This window comes from Scomber scombrus, chromosome 5 (genome assembly GCF_963691925.1).
Source record: "Scomber scombrus chromosome 5, fScoSco1.1, whole genome shotgun sequence".
Classification (NCBI taxonomy): Eukaryota; Metazoa; Chordata; class Actinopteri; order Scombriformes; family Scombridae; genus Scomber; species Scomber scombrus.
In genome coordinates this window covers 15,232,521-15,254,613 of record NC_084974.1, presented here as the reverse complement: position 1 = coordinate 15,254,613, position 22,093 = coordinate 15,232,521, and the positions used below count along the sequence as shown (strand labels likewise).

The 22,093-nt window shown below is 39.8% G+C and overlaps 1 protein-coding gene across 1 annotated transcript in view; it reads left to right on the top strand.

Annotated features, from left to right (window-relative positions):
• Positions 1–22,093, top strand: part of LOC133980831 (protein jagged-2) — a 49,043-nt gene that overhangs the window by 6,281 nt on the left and 20,669 nt on the right. Inside the window, exon 2 of the mRNA XM_062419640.1 lies at positions 162–500. Within this exon, the coding sequence (XP_062275624.1) occupies positions 162–500 (339 nt within the window). The remainder of the gene's footprint in view (positions 1–161; positions 501–22,093) is intronic.

Genomic DNA, 22,093 nt, shown 5'->3' with positions numbered 1-22,093 from the left:
TGAAATAACACTGAAACTCAACGAAAACCTCCATACTGTGTAATGTTTTTTGTCCTGTACTATGTGTTCATTGCTGTAGAAGAAAATATATTTATATAATTCTCTTCTTTCTCTCCCCCTCACTTCCTCCTCTCCCTGCTCTCCTCTCTCTCTGGACTCAGTCTGTGTGCGCGGTCGGGATGTTCGAGCTTCAAATCCGGCACTTCCAGAACCTGCACGGACATCTGCAGACCGGACACTGCTGCGATCTCCAGTCCATCGGGGGGCCGGGTGGTTCCTGCTCTGCAAGGGACCAGTGTGACACTTTCTTTCAAGCCTGTCTCAAGGAGTACCAGGCCCGAGTTGCCCCAGCTGGAGCCTGTACCTTTGGGTCAGGCACAACAGGGATCCTAGGTGGAAACTCCCATTCGCTCCACCACCGGGGTCAAGATGGAGGAGGAGGAGGAGCAGAGGATGGATCTAATGGGCATATTGTCATTCCCTTCAAATACGCCTGGCCAGTAAGTACAGGAGCAGAGCTGGTTATCAGTTTGGTTACCAAGGGAACAGCCTTAGCTTCAAGTACAACAATACACTCAAACCGAGGCTACAGTGGAATAACAATGACACTCTTCACATTCACATGCTTTTACACATTTACTTTCCTTCTGGTGAAAATCACAATAACCAAATCATTTTTTAAATTGCCTCGTTGATGTCCATTACATTGGACTGCCTAATAATAGAAAGTCAGATTTCAGGAATCATTCTGGGAGAAATTGTACAAACCTCAATCAAAATTTCAGGGTTTCCCACAGTGACGTACTGTTCACTCTCTTCACTCACCTTTATTTAATGAGTGTGGTTATTGGTCAGACCAGTTGTTTCCAATTTGGGGTTTGAGGCCTTCACGCAGGGTCCAAAAGTAACTCTGAGAAATCACAAGATTATAGATTATATTTCTATAAGGCATTTTTTTTCTTACTTTTTAGTTCAGTTAGTGGTGTGACTCAAGGGTTGGCAGTGTTGGTCTCTCTGGCCAAGACTGAAATATCTCAACAACCATTAGATGATTACCATGACTTTTTTTTTTTTTTACAAACATGATTGGTCTCCAGAGGTAGCATCTCTCTGACTTTGGTGATCCACTAATTTTTCCTCTAACACCACCACAAAGTTCACATTTGTGGGGCTGAGTGAAACATCTATAACAGTTACCATGATATTTAATTCAGACATTCATGTTTCCCTCAGGATACATTTTTATAACTTTATGACCATAAACCTGCAAAACTAATAACATTCCCATCAGCCTTACCAAATGCTAAAATGCTAAACTAAGATGGTAAACATAAGTGTTAAACATTTTACCTGCTAAACATCAACATGTTAGCATTTAGCTCAAAACAGTTTTGCCTACAGCTTCACAGAGCTGTAGTCTTTTAGTCTTGCTGTATTTAACATTTGCTTTTTTTGAAATATTGCACATTTTCACACCTTAAGGTCTCTAAAAATCCTACAAATCAAACAACCTGAGAAAGAAACTCATTGAACTGATGATATATTGGTGTGGAGAGGTCAGAAGTCGACTCTGCTTTGTTGAAAGGGTCTCAAGTCATGATGGTTGGCAGCTACTGATTTAGACCATCGTCAGCTAACTAAAACCACAAACATACCACCTCAATTAAATATTATTTAGGTTTCATAATAAAAAGAAGCTCAACATACAGCCGTGGGTGGTAGAAAACACCCAGTGCATTGTTTAGATTTAATTTAAATGTGTGATAAACTTACTCCACAACACCATAAAGCCTAAATTTCAGTGTTGAGAAGCCGTGTTTCGTATAGAATAGTTTTACGCATTGATCTCCACTGTGTCGAATCTTTACCTTCCTCTGTGACATTCTGTCTTCTCTTTCCGTCCTTTCCTCCTGCTCCCTCGCTCCTCCTCACCTCCCTCCTCAAACCGCTACTCTTGTGTTAAAACTTTTGGTATTTTACTTGCTCTCTTCACGGAGTATCGAACAATTTGCGTCTGGATCTGACATCGCCCTGCTGGCTGCTCCATCCTGTGTCCTCATTCAAGAGCAGAGCAATTAATCAGCCATTAGCACAACAGTAGACAAGTGTGGACATATCGATTTTCCAATACACCTTTCTTTTTCCTCCAACCATCCCTCCTTCTCCAGTTTTCTTTCTATTAATTACAGCAAGAAGCTAAAAATTGATTATTATGCCCTGATATAACTTCTGTTATGATATAAATAAATAGGTATTATGCCACATATTGCTCACTACATATTATCGTCACACATTAGTTTGCACATCTGTTCTTTTCATGTTGTTTTATTGGTTTGCTTGAAATCTCTACAACCCCACATGGAAAGACACTAATATTCTCAATTGGACTCTCTTATTTCCTCCAGTCAAACGCTTCTCTAAATCCATCAATCCATCAATCTGCTGCGAACCATTAGGAGCTTCTTTCCTGGTCTCCTCAGCAATTTCAGCAATTAATACTTGTTTATCAATCAAATGAGAGCCTGAGAGAATCCCTTTAAAATGACTTGGCAAAGACACAGAGGAGTGAGACAATCTGAGAGGTTTCTTCGCTGTTCTCTTTCAGAGAGAGGAATGCTCCAGCTGTCTTTTCTTACTTTCTTTGCATGACTTTGATCGCTCCAAGCATGGATGACTTCTTTGTAATAATGAAAGAATTACAGAAATGGCAACAGGAGGCCATGTGGTTCTAAGTCTGATCATATTGTGCTGTAATAACGTTTCCAATATTGCACGAAGCCCAGGTGAGGCTTCAGTTGGGTCTCCAGCTCTGTGCCATTTCACACACTGAGCGTGACACACACAAATCCCTCATGTATCCACAATGACCTGCTTGCACACACAAATGCTTCCACGCATGCTTCCACACACACACCAGAATGTTTTACAGAGTTGGCTTCGGTTTCTTCTTCTTGATTAGTATCAGCCCATTTACCTGTGAGACTCACTGTCCCAGAGTCAATTATCTTCCCTTATCTGTATATAGTTTGCTTTTGTGTGCGACTGTGTGTCTGTGCTGTATGCATATTGCGTGTGTCACACTTTCCTCTTTTTTTTCTTCTTTTTTTTTGTTCTCTCCTGCACGTTGGGAAGGTCTGTGATTGGCAGTTGCGAGTGTGAGAAAGTTCTCTGTCAGAAAGCCTACCTGGATCAGTTTCAGGGCCGGGCCGTGGGGCGGGCTGGGCTACAGGGGAGAGAGAGCCGGGACACACAGTGGCAGCATCAGTGCATTTCAACTGAAAGACTTGCTTTATCTGGCCATCTCTGGTTGGTGGATGGTGGTGGGGTGTGGGGAGGAAGAGGGGGTCAGGCTCAGGCAGGAGAGTGATCCTGCTGCCCCAGGTGAGGGGATGAACAGGTGAGCATACTCATTATGAGGAAAGGTGAGCTCTCTCTGTCCCCTGCCCTCCCTCATCAGTTCAGCCTTTCTTTCTTTCTGCCACTAATCTCCTCAGGGAAATATGTGTGTGAACAGTCATGTGTGTGTCTGTATTTGTTGATGTATGTGCATGTTGCTGTAATTTGTTGTTATTGGGATTGCCTAGAGGTTTTTTTAATCTCTGTTAGGCTGCTGTAAGTCTATGTTATGATTATTCTGGTGAAAGCTGTGGCCTTGATGTCTCATTTTCAACAGCCATTTTAAATAACTAGATCTATCCCAGCATTTTTAACATGTGGGTCCCACATAAAGGCTTGATAAGAGAATATATAACAAGTTCAAACAACACACATAAGATCCAGTTGGCTACCTTTTTTAAGGCAAAGGGAGGATTTACTATAAGGACCGGAGGGCAATAATATACACCGACAGACGTTGAAGCTAATATATTTATGTCAAAAATACTTTATGTTAAATATTATGAATGCATTGGATAATTATCGATAAAATGATTCAGAATCTGCTGGTAAATTTGCTCTGCTCTCTATGAGTACACACTAAAAATAACTGAGTTCAAATTTTACTCAGTTTGAATGTCATACGCATTGTTTTGTACAAGAAACAATACATTTGTGTCATTTTTTAGCTAAAACTTGGGTGTAACAGTGTTGTATTGGTGCTATATTGACCCAAATTGGGTAACATTTTAATCCAGTGATTTTTAGTGTGTAAAAAACACAAAATGTCCTCACACTAATAGCTCACTATAAATTTAATAAAGCAACATTTTGATCTAATGAAAGATCTTTGTGAGACTTTATCAGGAAAACATCACAGAATAGGCAAAATGTACACAACACACTGCCATCATTGCAATCTGAACAGTTCAAATGTTTTAGTTTGTTTTTAAGCTGCACCTGTAAAAGTTAATTGGATGTGTGTGCTCTATATTGTAGTTGAACATGCCCAAATGTTACTGCACTCTCTCTCAATCGCCTCTTGGACTCAGGTTTAAAATATTAGTTTGTCATTCTGGTAAATATTCAGATTTATTATCTTGCAGAGAGTAAAATTAGAGTATTAATACCACTATCATGTCACTGTGTCAAGTATGAAGCTAAAGCTAGCAACAGGTTAATCAGTTATAGGGTGACCATAAATGTACTGCACGTTCATGCAGGTGCACATGTATGCGTTTCTATATTCTAAAAATGCACCATAGCTGTTTTCATGAGGATGAGGGACAATTATTTCAGTACTTAGAACACCTACAGAGTGCACCTCTCAACACCATGGATAGCACCTCAGCAGATGGAAAGTTATGTTTTGTCTCCCAAAATCCACCAAGGTATTTGTCAGTGTGCAGAAGTGCAGGATGCTGGTTAAAGGTTTGACTGTGAGTCATTCTCCACCAGCTTTTGTGGTGCAGGTAAAAGCATTTCTCAGCTGTTCGACCTGTCTGGTTTCAAATGTTAAAACCAGATTTAGCTCTGCCTCCTCCTCGTCTGTAATCTTACTGATAGGTTGAGAGACGTGGCCTCATTTTGACCCCAGCATTATATTCACAGAAACTCAGCGGTCTGGGATGTTTTAGCTGCGGTGCCTCCGCAGTGATGAGAAAAGTTCAAAAACTTCATAACTGCGAGGTCATTTCTAAAACCCATTTCTCCCTTGGCGGTTTCACTGTTGAATCTGTTTGGACGACGAAGGGAAACAGAGCGAGCTGCCAAGGAAGAGTTCAGTTTGTTCCCGATGACTTTGTTTATCTGAAAGAGGAGGGAACAAATCAGTGAATGAATCAGGACGATGAATGAAAAGGTAAAACTAAGGCTAGTTGGCAGCTACACAAAGTAATGACCAGCTGGTGATAGTATAAAAGAAAAAGCTTCAGTAGATGTGCGTTCTTTGTGCTTACTCCTCAACATAGGCTATATGTGTTGATACAGCGTGAAACCACCTCTTACTTTACATCATGGAAACTGAATCTGATCTTTCCTGAACCTTTGTTATTAAGAACTAGCTAATCAAAGTCTGGTTATGGCCTTTTCTTTTGTTAAAATGAGCTGTGACAAATGACAATGTAATAGGTGCTACAGAAATACTGCTAAGATGAAGTGACTGGTGTTAAGTCCCCACCGTTTATAATCCTCATGTCAAGTGTTAAAGCTCATTCATGGTCAGATTCACTGCCAGGGGCCATACTGCCTGTTCCTGGGAAAGACTCACATTCGGCTAACAGTGTGTGTGCGTTTTGTGTGGTCCTCTCATCTTGTCTCTTGTCTCTGTTCATGGGAAATGTATCTTGTGTGTTTGCATAGATATGAGTCTTATAGTCTATGTTTGTATAATTACAAACTGAGCTAAATGCCAATTCATGCAGTGCTTTTGGAAAAATACAGTCAACAGATACTTCAGGTTGTCCTGTTTTAACCCTGTTGCCTAGAAATTATGTTCATATACAACAAAGTTAAGACAGTAAATACATTTAGCTAGAAATGTAATCCTGACTGAATTACTAGTCACTTAACAAAATGAGAAACATATTTGGTGAGTTGAAAAATGAATGAGTGAGTGAAATTGCAGTACAATATCCACTAGTAAAAAAAAACAGAATTAAACTTTTTATTATCATGTTTAGGCAATGGCAGCACTATCACTGGGATATTATTAGTGATGCATGAACATGGTGCTAATTTTAGTACTTTACATACTGTTTAATCTAAAGTAAAGCATCATATGTATGCATATTATACAGTATAACTTTATCTGAGAAGTAAGTAGCTGTCAAAAGTTGAATAAAAAGTATATCCGAAAAATAGAAGAAAAATATAACTTAATATAATAATAATAGAATATATAATCAAGGACTGCTGTGTACAGTTTTCATTGGAAAAGCTTTTTTCCAGACATACAGTGTAGTGATGCCTGTTGAATATCCATTATTGTCAGGACATTGTTTCTGAAAAGACACATTGTTGTTGAGTTTCTCAAATTTTTGCTTCAGGGGCAGATATCTGAAAACCTCCAAACCAAAATGCTCAACACCAGGAGATGAAAGGAAATATGTTTTTTCTTTTGTAAAAAGGATGAATTTATTCAGTCTTGCATTTAGTTGAATGAAGAACATCCTCTCCATTGATGGCAGCTTCTCATCTCAAAGAGGACTGAGTTCAACATGCAAATTGAAGCCATCATGCAAATATGTTCAGGTGTAGCCGCTGCTGCTCTATCCGCTCTTCTGTTATTCTGATGTCTTTGTGTTACTTTGTGAATGTTGCGTAGAAAAGCTGAAGTGAAGTCATTCAAACTGAACAGCGGTGGAAGGAGTTCTCAGATCCTTTATGAGTAAAAGTAACAATACAAGAATGTAGCAAGAGAGTCTACAGTCTGCAGCTCTGGAAGGCTGAACTGAGACTCAGCAGTGCTCTGAATTAATGGTTAATGTCTGCATGCTAACATGCTCACGATAACAATGAAAACATGCTGATGTGAAGCAGGTATCATGTTGACAGTGTTCACCATCTTAGTACATTTGTAAAATACAGCAGAGGCTCTACTTGGTTTGGCAGCCATTTGGTTGTAAACTAAAGTATTGGACAAAATATACATTTGAGTTGATAATAGTGCTAGATTTAAGGTCAGAGGATCACTAAAGTGATTACTATAGAGCCATGTTGGTAGCATGTGTAAAAGCAGTCCATTAAAAGTACAATTTCTGCCTTCAAAATCCTACTGGTTGTCGTAAAATTATTATTATTAATAATAATAATGATAATAATACTAATAATAATATTAACAGAAATAATATCAACAAGAATGAACAACAAAGTATGAAAAGTAAATGTTCTTGTTTTTGCAGAAAAGTGTACCTTTTCATTGATATATCTATCATTATTCATTTGTTAAGTATTTTACTCCTAAAACTGGTTGAGTTGTAGGTAGTTTTAAGTAGTTTCGTCCAGTGGTTCATAATGTGGAGGCCGGCCCGTCCAGTGGGTCACAAGATAAATCTGAAGGGCTCTTAGATGATTATTAGGGTTGAAGAAACAATTAAGTTCTGTCACAAACATTTATACATAAGTTTCAGACTTTTCTTTAATCATAATCAGTTATTTTAATTAAACCATATAAGAAGATTAGAGGGAAAATCTCCTCAGTGAAAATGTAAAAAAGTCATAGAATCCCAACTACCCTGTTTTTTGGAAGGGCAACACACCAAAAAGGCTGGAAATTTCGGGTTAATCTTTAGCAGTGCACAGTATCTTAAAAGCTTATGATATTCTTTGGGGTTTTTTTTACTGTAAAATCTTAATCGGAAATGTAACAAATTAATGTGAAGTATAAAGTAGCATAAAATAGAAATTAAGTACAAGAACCTCAAAATTGCACTTGATTATCACACTTACTAATGAAATTACTTTTTACCTCTGAAATTGAACTGAAGCGACCTACAGGCTACCATCTCATGTATACATTTAATCTCATACAAACACACAGAGCGTTGTAACGTGCATTCCTGCTGTGTGGCAGCCGAGCAGGGGAATTCAGCGGAGGGAAACGAAAAGAGAGCAGCATAGTTGGAGCTTTCTTTCTCTCCTGAGTCTCTCTTTCACTCTTTCTCCTCCTGTCGTTTGTGCCCTCCTCTCTTTTGTCCCCTAATTGACTCTCCTACGCAGCCTCGCATACCTGCGTGTACGCTGATACTGTTGAGCTTGTGGTTTGTACATACACACCTGCAGGCATGTGCATAGACACACACATTTCTCCTTAAAACCTCTTCGGTTTTCCCTCTGTGGACACACCCAAACACACAGATCATGAATTCATCAGCCGACACACACACACACACACACACAAAACACAAAGGAGGTTAATTCCTTCAGGATTTGGAGCTTGTGTTTTTTAGAGATAAGTTAATAACTCGGGGGTAAACGTCTCCAGGGAAACGTGTTTTAATGATTTCATTTGTGTGCAAATTGGATTGAGAGTAGGAGTCTCTTTATTAGAGACGAAAAGAGGCAAAATAACCTTGATTTACATGATCGCTGTGAAATTACAGTGTGCGCCTGTCTCTGCATGTCATTGTGTGTCATTGAATGGAGATTGCAGATACACAATCTTTTAAATGGATACACAGGTGTAATGACAGCAAATAGTTTCCTTTCAGTGCCATCAATTTATTTGTCTTTCTTGTCATAGCTCCTTCCTCCACCTATCCTGCCTCCAAAGTCTCTCAGTCGTCATCTCTCTCTCCCACACACACCCTCCCTCTCTCCCTTATTGTAAAACCTTTTGTTCTCAGTATCATTGCTCTCCAGTGATGTTCGGCCACATCTTGTCCCCATGGATTAGAAAGAGCAGGGCAAGGAGTTACAGTATATCTGTCATAAATCCTCCTTTTCTCCCTGCGGTTGTTCGTGTTTCTGGAGCTCAACAAGAGCAACCGCAAACATGTTTGAGCTGTCACGAGTCGATGTGAAACATCTGAGTCTGACCAGAGTCCTCAGTATGATTTCAGCCCTCAGTCTGTCTGACTTACATCATGTCTCATTGTCGCGTTGTAATCCCCTGCAAACATTTAGTCCATCTGATGGGTTTCATCTATCTGATTCACCTGTCATGTCAGATCACTGTAAAGCTATGTAATGCTCTAATAATACTAGATTTGTGGAATCCTGAGACTGTATCTACTTTAAATGAGTGGCATTTTCACGTACGTTATATTTTTGTGCATTCTTCAACTGAAACAATACGCAAAGTTACTTAACGTCACCATTCATTATGTTACTTTGACAGAGACGTTTCAGACTGTGGATGGTAAAAGTATCAGGCTTATATTTCATATTGTACGTGGTTAAGAGTTTTTCTATTCACAAAACCAAAATTATTGGATCAAATCAACATATTTGGAAGTCACTATGGCATCATATCATAAGACGACACAAGTACGCATTGTGATCTTTAGTGACGTTTTAATTGGATGATCCCTTCTTGCTTCTTCCAGGATGTGTTTGTTTCTGTTTTTGCTACACAAAATCCCATAGTCATTTCCACTGCCACAGTTATTTAATGTCACAACACAATGCATTGTGGGTTATTCTTCTGAGCAAAGACTGCAGACTTTTGTGCCCATAAAGGTCATAAAAGTCAACCAGTCGGAAATTTTCGAGCACAGAGTCGTCTGGACTCTGGAACGCAACTTAAGTAATTCATGATTTTTATGAACCTCTTTAGGAGACAGAGACAAACCGACAACGCCTGTAATAGACACAAATAACACAGTTGTTTTCACTTATTCTGGCTGATTAGACCTTTGCTAAAGTCAAAGTTTAGTGGAGCTACGCAGGAAATGACTTGATGTACTAAAACAATGATAAAGCTCAACACTCATAACTCTGATATAATAATGTATTTCAGCCTGTAAAGAATAACATTTTGGCAAACTTAATAAGGTAGTTTGCTTTTATAAGTGGAAATAAATGAAAGCATGAGGAGTGAGAGAGATGTCTATCAAGCACAGATTGTACACGCCCACACAGTCCTGAGTAAAGGTCTAATGAGGCCTAATAAGTTTTGCTTAAAATGACTGAAGATTGTTTGACTGTAATTATTATACAACAACACACTGCAAGATCTCAATGTAATGATAAAATGTGCTCAAGCCAAAGTTTATAAGTTTAAGGAGTATAGCAGTAAGACAGTGTTTTCTAAGGGTGTGTCCTGGGGCGCCTCGCTCTGCATGTTTTAGATATTTCCCTCTTCCTGATCAGTTCGTCATCAAGCTCTGCAGGAACCTGATAACGAGCCATTCATTTGAATCAGGTGTGCTGTATATAAAGATGAGGGAGGTCTGATGTCATCCATTGGTTTGTATTGGAGCCTGTTTGAAGCACAGAGTTGCCTCTTATTGTTGGCACCATTTTTTTCTTTTGGAGCCAAGACCTTCCAAACACTAGCTTTGGCTAACTTTAACTAATTTATCATGACACATAATACATAGTAGTCTGAATCAGTGTGAGTCCCAGAGCTGGGGAGGGCAGCAGGTAAGCAAACTGTCAATCAACACCCACACAGCAGACATCAAAGCTACAATCAGTATTCAAATCTTATTAACGAAGCGATAGCTGCCATCGGTATCGATGCACTTTAAAGTACTCCCACACTGGCTTCAGCCTCAAGCTGTGGTAGTTTCCGCTTGTTTCCTGCTTCTAGCATCACACTCTGAACAGTAGAGTTCATTCAGTCCAGTTGCATTGTGGGTAATGTTGGCACCAGGTTTTGACAGGAATGGGAATATATGAAATTGAAAAGACGATATCTCTGGATCTGTGAATTGATTTTGATCCTTTTAAAAACAGTTTTAAACACTGATGTGCTAATAAACACAATATGACCTGAAAGGAGAGTCAGAAGTGTCGTTGCCTAGTGATACAATCTGTGGCTCTTATAAATTTCCTGCTTATGTGCAGAAGTATTATGGTCATTTTGTGCAGTGGTACAATGGAGGTTTTACATATTACACTGTTCTTAATACTAATTGTAACCATAAAGTCCAGAAAATGCCAGTCAGCATTCACCTAGATCAGCTCTTAAAGTAGAAAAGTCCTGTAAAATATCCCCTTTTAAGACCACTACACTTCCCAATTTTTTATATTTTTTCAAAGCGCTTACTTTATCAAGACTTTAGTAAAAAACACACACAATGCTGTAGACACACACACCACACCACCCCCCATCTTGTTGTATTTTCTCTCTTGTAATGCCTCTTTCTAAGTGCAGCCGATGATGTGAAGCGTTCAGCGGCTAGACAAGGTAATTTCCTGCGGACGTCGGAGAGGAGGAGGGGGTTTTCGGTGGGTTGAGGGGCAGTCAGTCTGGGTTAAGAATGGGGGATGTGAGGGAGGGAGGGTGATAGAGCAAGTTTAGATTAATGGGCAAAAGGGTAAAGTTTGTGTAAGCGCTGCGGAGGGGAGAACGAGTAAAGAAGACGGAAGTGAGCGTTAGATAAGGGAGAAGAGGAAGCAGGGCGGACTGCGGATGATCTCAGAGTGGGACACAGGTGTTTTGGGTGGGGGTGTAGATGTAGACAGGGAGTTGTGTGTGTCATAACAGCTTACTCACACCGTTGAGTGAATCATAAGCAGCAGGAGGTAAAGCAGGAGTAGAGATGACGGGAGACAGGATGGAGATGGGCGAGAGCGACACGGAGGACAGGGGGCACCTCATGTCAAGAGGCCTCTGTTGTTTCACTACGTTGGAAGTGGCCGCATAGTTTAGTTTAAGCCAATTAACCCTGCAGGAATGTGACTGTCAGACAGTGAGGGAGGGAACAAGGGATGCAAAGAGGGACAGACAGCAGTGAAAAGAACATTTACTCAACTACTGTTCTTGTATGATTGATTTAATATTTGGAAACTAATTGATTAATCATCTAATTGTTGAAGCTCTAATAAAATGATTAAATATTTAACAAAAATGGAAAATATTAAAGAAAAATCTCCAAAATTGAAGACAAATTTGTGTAACAGAACATAGTTTTTTCTTCTTTCCTGCCTCATTAATCATCTCACGACCCCTCAGATTTATCTTGTGACCCTTTGGAGGGGGCCTGACCTCTAGATTGGGAACTGTTTTGAAAGTAGCTCCACCACGATCTGCAGTGCTAGTTATGAACTGATGCAGCACTAACAATCTAAAAATGTAATAATATACCAGTCACAGGGCCATTTATATGCAGAACCAGTACTCTCTACTTTCAATGCTTCATTTTACTATAAATTGAACTCATTTGAGTGGGATTTTGAATGCAGGACTTTCACTTGTAACAGCATATTTTTACATAACTTGAATAAAGGATCTGAGTACTTCTCCTGCCTCTGGAAAGAGAGCGAGACTTTGCAGGAAGAGAAGATAAGGTGGTGTGTAGAGGGCAAGTGAGCGAGTGTGGAGTATAGTGAAGGTAAAGTATGATGCTAATTATGAAAGAAAAACAGAGGAAACAGAAAGAATGCAAGAAGAGAGACGTGTTATTATAGGGACGGGGTCATGGGAGCAAGGTGGGGTGGAAGGCTGCACACCGGGGGGTCTAATACCATGTCTCATACACTGTGTGTGTTTGTGTGTGTGTGTTTTCCACCTGCGGGCTGGGTGATGGCTGGCATTCATTAATACCCTCAGTGACTTTTAAAAATCACAAATTAGCCACAGTAACATCATCTTTCCTTTCTCTCCTGTGCACTAGCCACTTTTTGATCCAGAGAGATTGATTTTTTTTCCTTTGCTATTGTAAGCTAAGAATCAATCAATACTACAATAATTATGTTGACAAGAAGCTGCTTGGATTCTGAGTCCTTTGGGGGGCGGGGTGGGGTCTCCGTGGCCAGATAACATTTTATTTTAGTCTTCAGTGGAGTGAAAATCAATCTGAAGTCCAGTACCTTCTCAGATTTTCACACTCTTAAACAGATAACATAAAACTGACGACGGGTTGCAGCATCCACAGACGTTCATTTTTACTGTTTATACGTGTTTTGACATGATGTAAACTCTGAGCTTTGCCGCTGGAATAGTAATAGCATTGTTACTGTGCTTACCTCCACTACTAATTTGTAGTGCAGGTGAGGTGTGAGCCATCCGAACCGCCTGAGGCACAGCTGCTGTCATGACAACCGTTTGCATGTTTGTGTGTGTGTGTGTGTATGTGAGAGAGTGTGTGTGAGATGTGTCCACTGTGTTTGTACATGTGTGTGTCTGTAGTTGTCTAAGCCCTCTGATACTGAGGGTGAGAGTTGGCAGGTGTGTGACAAACGGCGAATGTTCAGCTGCAGATCAGATTATGAATATTAAAAGTTGAGGGAAACATTTAGTGTTGATTCAATTTTCTGCATTATGTGCACGGCGCGTGTTAAATTGTCAATTAGTCTCCCGCATGCAGTGCTGATGGATGTTTCATATGTGTGGAAAGGCTTAAGTGCATTTGTTTAATTATGTAGGCTGTATTTGACGTTTTTCTTTGTGGCAACCTGTGAAATAAACACTAGTGTTTGTGGCAAGGAGTGAGAGATTTTGTTGTGTTTGAATATTTACAGAGCTCCAAAACAGACAAAAGTCAGTATAAGACAATAGGCAAGTTTATTTGTTTACTACATTTAATATAGAAATGCTTTACATAACGCAATGAAAAATGAAAACAGAAGATTAGAAGGTAACTGCTTACATAAATCAATAATAAATGGACACGCCCATCTCACTCTATCTTAAAAAATAGTCATACAAATTTTTGATTTCTTCTTTAATGTAGAAACAAATTGATTAAAAATAAAACAAGGGAGTGAAAGATAAAGAGAAGAGAAAATGAATTCTCTTCTAATTTATTTCATCAATTGATCGGTGGTTAAAAAAGAAAATAAAGAGCTTTTTCTTTCTTTTTACCAACTGATTGAATGTTAAAGGAAAAGTATAAAGCTTTATTTATGTTTTTGAACTCTATCTCAGTTACTTAACTACAAAATTATTTATTGATGTATATTTTTGACTTCACTGCATTTTGTCAGTTTTGGGCCCCCATAGCAGGCAGATATCTTGACTAAAGTCAATTAAAGCAAACTGTCGTCTAAAATGATGAATGACATGTTTCGTTTCTATTGTTTCAGAGCTGAATCAGGTAGTTGTACTGTCCATGAAAAAATAAAGACTGCCACCAGTTTAATATTGGATGCCTGTGTGTGAGCATGCGTGTGTCTGCTTGTGTGTGTGTGTGTGTGTTTGTAAGTATCTTTGCATTAGTGTGTGAGCTCTGAGGGGAAATTCCTCTCTCAGGGCTGGGAGTTCTTCCTGTCATAGAGCTGTGTTTGTACAGCCTGGCTTTGTCGGGATATCCTACCCTGCCCATGTCTGAATGAGAGAGAGAAAGGGGGAGAGATGGAGGGAGGGAGGGATGACAGGGGGAGAGACAGGGGCACTGATAGAGTAAGGGGTGAATCAGAGCAATGGCAGGATTTTTGAGGATAGTAAACAAAGTTGATTACTTTAAACCTTAATTTAATAGAATTTGGCATGCCATCACAAATGTCTGCACAGTGGTTTGAATTAGCATCTTCCGACCGTTCAAATCCTGAGCTTCGCTGCCGCTAGACTGGTGTGAGGCTGGAGGTGGAGGGACAGGGCGAGAAGACCAGACAGCCCACAGCCTGAGGGGAGGGTTGATTTATAATTCTGTTGTTTTGATGTCTTGTTGTTTTCCTTTTTTTGGGAAATCCCTGTTCTCTCCATGGGGCTCAGACTGTCAGTGCAGGTCATCATGACTGACAACAATCAGAGCGAGATCTGACTGATAATGACTTTCTGTACAGGAGACACAGTCACTGACCTGAACCTGCAGAGGTATTGGGCTCGGATGTTGCAGAGAAAAACAATCAATAATGCTGCAGAGTGGAAGTGATTCAGATTCACAGTAGTTGATTCTTGATATTCTTTGGATGCAGATAACATAAAACATGCACTTTCAAATTGAAAAATGTACTTTCACATTTGGTGATTAAACCAGTGTTTTTTTTTCCCATTACTTGTCTGTTTATATGTATCTGATCATCTGTGACAAGATTCATATTTGGACACACCTAAAAGGAAAAGACAATAAAGTGTGTTATCTTAGCACATTGATATACTGATAAATTTCAGATCTCAATTACGTAAATTGTAAACAGTTTTTGGCAGACTGTGCTGTTTAAACAGGAAGGAGGAGGAGTTCTCTTGTTCAGTTTATATTTATTTCCCAAGCAAATAATTAAACCATCTAAATATGTACCCCAGAATTTAATCCATGGTCCAGCATCACACAGCAGCTCTAACTGTGCAGCTTTTTCAGGGTTCAGGATACAATGCCACTGTGCTGATGTGGAGTTTCAGTTTCTGTCGCGAGAACATACACTCATCGTTCTCAAAGGACCATAAGGCAATAGCGAGAAGTGAAACTAAAATTTAAAACTGTCACAGCAGATATTTTGACCTGATAGACATAAGTGTAAATAAGAAATAAGAAATTGCTGCATTGTATTGCATTATTTGCTGGAGAAGGGACATCCTTAATTATTAGTTCCGCCTGTGCTTTTTCGTATAACATGTCAAAATGTCTACAGTAAAAAAAGGCCTGTGAGTGTGATTCATTTTGGGACAATAAAGAAACGTCAATGCAGTTTTAGGTTATCAAGATTTAATTAGAAAGCACAGATGGGGGGATTTTTGATTGAGAAGAAAAACAGGAGATGCTTTTGACTAAATTAGTCTCAGCCTAGGTACTGTCTTCAGTGCTTACAGACAAATACTAACACGGTAAATGAAGATGGTGAACACACGTGCTAAACATCAGCATGTTAAATTTGTAATTGTGTGCGTTTGGTAGAAGCACTGCTATGCTCAAAGGGGGCATATCATCCATTTTGGGATTTACTGCTGTTTTTATTCCGTTATGGTCTCGAATATCTATGTTAGAAATAGTCAAATGTCCAAATTTTGAGATTAATGTCCAAAATTGCTCCCTGCAAGTCAAAAGTTCAGACTTCAATCTGCTCTGCACCCTCGTTTTGTAATGCTACCTCTACTCCCTCGGGATGACATCAGATAGTTCACACGTGCCGACAAACAGCCGTCTGTTCTGCAGCCTTTCTTGCTAAGTTTACATTGTCCACTCGCATATTTCTGATCAGATACAGGCTCAAACATGTACATGTATTTGAGAAGTTGCCTTTTGAGTAAAGAATAAGAAAAACAAATGAAATCCTACTACCGTGGTTCATTTATGTACGAGCTGGCCAATCAGAACAGAGTGGGCTTCTTGGGAGAGGGCAAAGACAAGGCTGAACTGAGGGGCTGCATAACCAGTATAAAGGTAAATCATGCAAAGATATTTCAGTTGAGCCTGAAAATATAAATACAGACCTTGAAATGTAATGTCTTTAAGCACAGCTTGATAGACTCTTGTTGAGATTTTACTTTTTCAAGTAGTCGCTCATTTCAGCTGTCAACAGCGAGATGACAAAATAATACTTGTCATTTTTTAATATGCTTGTCATCACTGACTTGTTGTCTTCTAAAGTGATCAATACAAACACACACACACACACACACACACACACACACACACACACACACACACACACACACACACACACACACACACACACACACACACACACACACACAGCTCAGGGGCATTGGTGACTGTTAACAGTCAGGGACTGAGCCCAGATTCTTGTCCATCAAAATACTTCGAAAATGTACTTCTAAACAAACTGTTTCTTTGCATTTTGCTCAAGTTTATTTCAGGTGTTTGGGGCATAATAACGAAAAACTTGTTTTAGTTGCAGTATCTTAGCTGTTTGTAGGACTACCATGATGATAATATATCAAACTTTTTTGGCTTTTTAACATGAGAGCAGGCTAGTTTGATGTTGCTATCACTGCTAACATTTCAACTAGCTACAGCACAATGCAAATTACGTTAGCTGTATGTGACTTATGCTCTGCTCATATCATATTATATCGTATCATATATCATTTATCATGTTCCTGGCTCAGCTTGACATGATTTTTATGCAACTGCTTTAGCTTCAACCTCTTTAGCACTGAAAAAAACCCTTTGAATATCCATTTTTTTCCTCACACTGACTGACTGACTGACTGACTTTGTGAGCTAACATTTGGTAGTAACTCCATCAATTGAAGAACTGAGACACATGTCAGCCAATAAGAGACAAGTATTTCCACATATCTTCCTGTGAACCATCTCTGATTGGTTTTGCCTCCCTTCTTTCGACTGAAGATACAAAATTACAACGCTGTCATCTTCATTACTGACAAACCCGCTAACCTGCTCAAAGTGGTGAATTATTCAGGCCTGTAGCTCCTAATGTTCAGGCCAGGCGACGCCTTTGATTGAGCTGTCCCATTATGTCATTTTCCTGTTGTCATCGCTTTGGCCAGCATCACAACAAAGGCACAAATAATACTTGGATGTTGTTTGTGTCTGAACGAGGTAAAAATATCCCTTCATGGCTGGCTGTGATCCCATCAGCCTCTACTTTGTGATGTTTACTGTTTTCTTTTCCTCTCTGTACGTGTTGTTTTTTTCTTAAACTGACTAATCGCTAATGGCCACCGGCAGTGGCGTGCACAGATGGACACTAGGTGGTATATAGCACCTGCCCTTTGCCCTCTGGACCAAGCAAGTGCCCTTTTGAAAGTTCCTTTTTTTAAATTTTTTAAACAGTGTACTGTATGTGGCCCATATTGACATGATAATCTATAAATGCTCGACGATTAAAAGCGTGTGATAATAATGCCCCAATATGCGCCCCCCCCTCCCTCCTCCGCACACACCTCTCTTTCTTTGTCAACCTGATTGGCAGAGCGGACACAAACAGAGGCGCGTTGCAGCAGCAGTGCACAGCTGCAGCCCACACACACCTCCTCCTCTGCCCCACCAACCAGGTAACACATAAATGAATCGAGTCGAGAGTATTGTTTGCCCCCTAAGCCTCAGTTGCCAAGCTATAGCGAAGCTAGCCCAAATCAATAATAGATATGACATGATGACCACAGAGGAGGATGCTGCTTTAGAGAATGGTAATGCTCACTATTCACTCCTCACTTCAAAATGACACTTTGTACACTTCTTTTGTTCTGACAGGAAAAAACATGTTTCTTATTTTGCAACCAGTACACTGATCTATCATTGTAGCTGCCTAACTTGCTAAAAACCTCTCCATGTGTGTATATTCCAGAGAAATAAGACAACAGTGATTGATTGATCAGTGCTAAAGTCATATTAACATATTGACATAAATAAATATGCAATTACATTCAACATGTGCCTGTAATGTTTTTTTGTGTCTCACACTGCTAAAATAAGGCAGCCGGCAATCCACATGCCGCACAAAGTGCCCTTATTTTTCACTGAGCACCTGCCCCCCCCAAATGTGCACGCCACTGGCCACCAGTCTCCTTGACGTCATAAGCTTTGTGATTGTTAAAAAACTTGCTGTGGTTTCCATGTAAGCTTGTGTGTGTGTGTGTGTGTGTGTGTTTTGGAAAGCTGGTCAGGAAGAGCTCACTGTAGCGGATTGCCTTAAACTTTTTTAACACACATGCTCCGAGTCTTATCAGCTGTTGTTAATGTGGTTTTAACTCGGTAACCATGGTCAGTGTGACCCCTCTAGGCTTCCATATAGGAGCCTGAACTTAGCAACAGGGCTGACCGCAGATACACCCTTCCTGTATCAATGACTTACCTGGCTGTGTGCGTCTGTGGGTGAGGAGGTGAGGGTGTGGGGGATAAAAGGCTCTGGACTTCCCACAGGTCTTAACCTGCCGTATCAGTTGGCAGACTGAAAAAGGGAGAGGCGCATACAGTGGATGGAAGAAAGGGAGGGTGATCAGTGAGATGATAAGGCTGGAGGTCTGCGAGCAGGCCAACAGTGAGGTAACGCTGTGTGTGCATTTTGTATTAGTGAGCATCTACATCTGCTGCAGGAGAGACATGAAGTAATGTTAACTCTGTGCAGTGGTGAAAAGAAACTAAGTACATTTGCCTTCTTCAGTACAATTTTCAAGCACTTTACTGTATGTTACTCCACTATATTTTTTGAGAGCATTTATCTGTTACTTTTCAGATTTTGCATAAAAAATACACATGATCACCTCATAAAATAGAATACATTATTCCTTTTTTAAAATGTAATCTTAATCTATTTAATTGGGTAGTCTCATTGAGATTGAGATCTCTTTTTCAAGAAACATTCATAATCAGACAAACAGAAATGAAGGCCAAACGGCCACAATCAACAAAGAATGAATGAAAATAGTTACAAGAGTCATAAAAACATCAGAAAATAAAGCTTTATATCATTTAAGATTGTAGTTTGGGGTAGTTTAAGTTAATATTTATTTAAAGGTGCATACCTGAAACCAGTTTTTACTGGATCGTATACTGCAAGATTAAAATGAGGAGAGCTGTGGGGTAGTTTGAACTGTAGAGGTTTATAGATGAATATCATGAGATGATTATCTCTTCTTGTCTGTAAGAAAGTCTAACAAGCCTTGTGATACAGAGATTATACCAGTGGTTCCCATTATATTTGGCTTGAGACAAAATAAGCAGTTTCTGGTTGGGGTCCTGTTTCACATTGCAGTTGTCTATGAGAGCTTTCCCCTTTAAACTTCAGATGGTTTCATTTAAATAACGATTTGAGGTCAAGAGGTAAAATTATTCAATAATTCACTAAACCGGTAACAATTTGCATTAAAAAGTGAATGCAAATTAATGTAGCAGAACTTGGTTTTTTCTTCTATTTTACTCCATAAATCACCTCACCACCCATTTATCTTGTGAACCTTTTGACGGGGAACAACCAGACTAAACTACTAAGTGATTATTCCTCCACTTTGACCAGCTACTGCAATAAAGTGCTACTTAGACACATCCACATCAGTATTCTCCATTACTTGTATTACATGTAATAGTGTGTTTTCACATTATTGTAATCTGAGTATTTCTTCCACCCTGATTCTGTATAGAACTAATTTAAATATATTCGACTGTATATAATTTAATATATTCTTGCAGTGTGAAGATGTACATCATGAATTATAAACATTACTTCAGGTGAGAGTTTTAAGCCAAAGCTTAATGACTCCAGCTGGTCCATCTGTGGACTACCTGCTATCTGCCGGCCATAATGAACTGGCTCAGGCCACCCAGCACATCTCATTAGCACCATGACTTCTAAGTATTGCATGTGTGTGTGTATGTGTGTGATCCTCCGCCTCCTCTACTACCCTTTTTTCTTATCTTATCGCTTGTCTTTTTTCTCCTTTCCTTAAATCTTTTGATTCTCTTCTATCTCATCATCCTTTTGTTTCACCTCCCTCTGACCTCTTTGTTCTCTTCTTCTATCATATATCTGAAAATCTAACAAACCCTCAGGAGTCCTACAAATTACTTTGCCATATCTTCCAATGTTGCATTTCTTTTCTACCTTTTTTATGCTTTTCTCTTTGAATAATTATCCTTCCTTTCTTTTAACCTAGTTATTTTCTCCTCCTGTACTATTTCCTCGCTCACCTTTTCCTCCCCTCCATATATTCCATCTCCACCCTTGTAGCACTACAGATAGATGTACCATCACTGGAAGCAATTCCCTGACTCAGTGTTTTCTGCCACACCAATTTTCACCTCCCTAACATTTTGCGCCTTCGCCTTCTACTCTGTACGTGTCACCTCTTTTCGCCTCTAGCTATCGTTACCATTGCTGCAGACCCCCTGCACTTAACCTCCCTCCCAGCCCTCTCTCACATCACACCTCGCTCACCTCCTGCGCCCGTCACTTGCCTCCCATCTTTTTTTCTTCTCCCTCAGCACCTTGCCTCCTATCCTCCCACTCACCCTGCCTCTGGCTCTCACAGCAAAGACGTGACTACACATCTATGTAGCCCTATAAGAGAAACCGCAACCAAAATGCACAGGGTGGAGCGATTTGCATGACGAGCGCTGGTGCGTTTCACAGACGGCGGGATGGATGGATGGGGAGAGATACAGGAAGTTAGAGGAGTCGCAGGGGAAAGGGTCGGATTGAATTATTCTTTGTGGGTCTATAGGATGAACGGATGCTTCCAAAAAGAGGGAGACAGAAGAAAAAAACACCTGCCCTCTGTTATCTTTCCAAAGTGTGATATCTCTTTAAGCTCAAAGTCACCATTTGAAGATGTCCAGCATATGCCCGAGTCCCCTGCCACTGTTTTGCAGGATAACCTCGTATAGGCTGACTTTGTCTCTGAATAAAGCTCTTTGTTTAATAAATCTAGTTTTAGTAAGAGAGACTGATGCATACAAATGCATACCACAATCTGCACATCTCAGTAGAGGCTGCAAGGACTTGTCAGAGAGTAAAGAAGGGCACAGTAAAGTGTGAGACTTGGCCAAGAACTGTGTTCATTAAATTGAACAGGGGTTTTTGGACCTCCTCCCACACCACACTGTGTAACAGCCGCCAGGTCTCTTTCTGCGGGGCTGCAGGTCGAGGTTTTCTTGAATCAGCACGCAGCTGCAGCCTTGGCTTGTCAGGGCAGGGAATCATTTCTGATGCTTTCCCTTTTATTTCAAGGCTCAGAGCAAGGATGGAAACACATGCAGACATTGTAAATGCTTTACAACAAGAATACATGATTCAAATACCGACAGAGGTTACATTCATTCTTTGACACTAAAGTACAGAGAAAACTCTGTCTGCATGGAATCAAATAAAGGTCAATAACACTTTCCTTTGTAAATTCAAGTTTGTGAATGTGTAGAAAAGATTTATGATTGTTGAAAATGTGGCTTTGCCTCCAGATTTATTTCAGGACAGTACAGTACAGTACACTTTAAAAACTCCAGATTTGAAATGATGGATTGTTGCTGAGTCAGCAATTAAATGTGTTCTTGTAACTTTTGTGTGTGTGTGTGCACGTTTAACTTTAGTGCCACAGAGCATGTATGAAATGTTGGTTCAGTTTTCTGCTTCGAACCTGTGACATGACGTTCACAAAAGCGTTTTTGTGCCACCTAAATTTTTAATTCGGATTTTATTCTCATCTATTGTGTGTGTTCTTTGTTTTTTTTAAAATATATATATGATGGTA